Source organism: Brassica napus, chromosome C2, assembly GCF_020379485.1.
Source record: "Brassica napus cultivar Da-Ae chromosome C2, Da-Ae, whole genome shotgun sequence".
Taxonomy (NCBI): Eukaryota; Viridiplantae; Streptophyta; class Magnoliopsida; order Brassicales; family Brassicaceae; genus Brassica; species Brassica napus.
Window position 1 is genome coordinate 32,860,937 of NC_063445.1, and position 2,470 is coordinate 32,863,406.

The 2,470-nt window shown below is 48.8% G+C and overlaps 1 protein-coding gene across 1 annotated transcript; it reads right to left on the reverse strand.

The window, feature by feature from the left end:
- Positions 1 to 380: 380 nt before the first annotated feature.
- LOC106447791 lies at positions 381 to 1,566 on the reverse strand. Its single transcript, XM_013889757.2, has 2 exons — positions 1,107 to 1,566; positions 381 to 889 (listed from the first exon to the last, which is right to left on the reverse strand). The coding sequence occupies exons 1-2, from the start codon at positions 1,564 to 1,566 to the stop codon at positions 381 to 383; spliced, it is 969 nt and encodes a 322-aa protein (XP_013745211.1).
- Between the last annotated feature and the right edge of the window lie 904 nt (positions 1,567 to 2,470).

The window sequence follows — 2,470 nt, forward strand, 5'->3', positions numbered from 1 at the left end:
GCTATAAGACCTTGGTCTCCCCCTTCAGGGTGGCCTGGTAGCAGGATCGAGAGTTCTCTTGGTCTCCCCTGATTACTCTGATTCCCCAGGGTGTAGGAAACTTCACCATCTAATGAAGGGTTGAAGGGACAGCTCCCATGTCGTGAATCCAGGGTCGTCCCAAGATCATGTTATATGCTGATTGGCAATCTACGACCAGGAATTTGGTAGACATGTTGACTCTCCGGCGGTTTGCTTGACCTTGCCGCTGAATCCGATGAGTGGGGTTACCTTTCGCGTCAGGACGCTCCCCTACAGCCCTAGATCTTGGTACGCTCTCTGGAAGATAATGTTGTTGGAGCTTCTGTTGTCTACTAGTATTCTTTTCACCAAGCAGTTTGCTACGTGAGAGAGATAACTAGAGCATCATGGTGGGGAGCTAGGATCTTCTCTTGCTCTTTAGCTGTGAAGCTTATCTCACCGGTGCCTAGAAGTTGGCGCTTCGGTTGGGTCATTTCCAGACCACGCTTAGCGTTATGGGTGCTTTTCTTTGCGGCTGCGAGGCTTACTCCGCTTACTTCTGAGCCTCCGGATATGACAATGATCACCCGATCTTGGCGAGGTGGTGAGGTTGGTGCAGCTCCTTTAGAGTTCCCTGCTGTTTCTTTGCTGAGGTGGGCCTTGGCTTTCTCTGAGAGGAATTCTCGGAGATACCCCTTTTGGAGTAATTCATTGACCTCGATCCATAGCGCGATGCAGTCTTCGGTTTTGTGGCCATGATCGCGGTGGAAGTCACACCATAGTTCCGGGTTCCGGAATGAATCAGGTGCTTTCATGATCGCGGTGGAAGTCACACCATAGTTCCGGATTCCGGAATGTCTCAGTGCGTTGACCAGCTCGGGTGTTGATACTGAGAGATGAGAGATATCGGGCCAGGTAGATACCTACATTCCTTCTTCCTTCTCTTGAAGCCGGTACTGGAACCTTCCCCGGTTTCTAATACCGGAGTCCTTGGATCCTTTTTGGGAGGCTCTTTCTTCTCGGTCCCCTCGATCTGATCGGGCTGACCTTTGGTCCTGCTTTGGTTGAGCCTTGGCACGGCTAGCAACATCTTCCTCCCATTTCACCTGCGCCCAGGCTCGGGACAACACATCTTCCATGGTCTTGCAAGGGTACATGGTCAACTCTTTGTATAGCCCCCTGTCTGGAAGTATACCTCTTTTGAAGGCAGAGATCGCAGTAGGGATGCTGCATTCGGGGACCCCCCACTTTCTCCTGGTTGAAGCGGGCTATGTAGTCTCGCAGGGGTTCCACTCGATGCTGGAGGATCTCGTAGAGACCATCTGAAGTCTTCTCCAGGCTTCTATTACTTGCGAACTGCTCCACGAATTTGTCGCTCAGGCCTGCGAAGGAAGATATGGACCTGGTAGGGAGATTGATGTACCACTGCAAGGCATGTCCGATCAGAGTGGAACCGAACCCTCTGCACATTGTGGCTTCGCGGGATTCCTTAGGGAGTGCAACCGCCAACATCCTTTCCTTGTACTGAGCGATGTGATCGTCGGGGTCGCCGATACCGTCAAACATCTTGATGCTGGGGAAAACATCTTGATGCTTGGGAAGGAGAATTTTCTAAGCATCTCGACTGAGGCGATTTCCTCCACGAATCTGGGTTACTCCTCCGGATTGGGGGAGCCACTCCTGTTAGGCGTTATACCATGGACTGCATGGCGTTGAATCTCTTAGAGAAAATCAGTTCCAGGTAGGCAGTTGTGGGAACCGAAATTCGCACTGTCGATTTCCGTTTAAATAAGGAAACTACGAAAACCCTAATTTCCCAGAGGTCCCGGATATCTGCTAATACCACACGCCAAACAATCAGAACACAATAATGACAACGATAAAGTATAAGAAATCGAAAAGAGAGCAAAGTAGATCTTATTCCGAATTCATGTTTGAGCGTTACAACAAGGTAAGAGCCTGGGCTACGAGAGCTGTCTGCGAGATTCCTAGTTCTAAAACCCTAAGATGGCAATAACCTAGTTGAGTCGCAGCTCGAATAACAAAAACGGAAATATGCCTAATTGCTCTAAGTGCTAAGTTTGCTTTGAGAAAAAAGTCCCCCCCATGCCTCTCGCCTAGGACCCCTTATATACTGGCTCCAAGGTCGGTTTACGTCTTTCCTCTTCTGCCCTTAAGCCGCCATAGCGTAAAAATGGAGATATTCAATTTTTTCCGATCTTCGTAATTATCTTCAAAATTTCGTATTTATCCACGGAAACTTGACATTTATCTTCCCTTGCGGACCAAGCGTAAACCGACATGCGGTTTACGGGCTGTTGGTTAAGAAATCGTAAGTTGGGCCTTGAGTCGTGTCTTAGGTCCCTTTGGGCCGTCTTTCGACTCAAAGCGTTTATTATGGCTTCTTTCGATAAAGAATGAACTTTCCACGGTTTTTACGGTAAAGTTTGATTGATAACTTAGAAATGGC

Bases quoted from the DNA above. Each gene is read 5' to 3' on its own strand.
- LOC106447791 (XM_013889757.2), bottom strand. From the start codon at position 1,566: ATGTTTGACGGTATCGGCGACCCCGACGATCACATCGCTCAGTACAAG. The intron at 890-1,106 runs GTGAAATGGGAG...CTCATCTCTCAG, and splicing joins TGTCCCGAGCCTGGGCGCAG to TATCAACACCCGAGCTGGTC.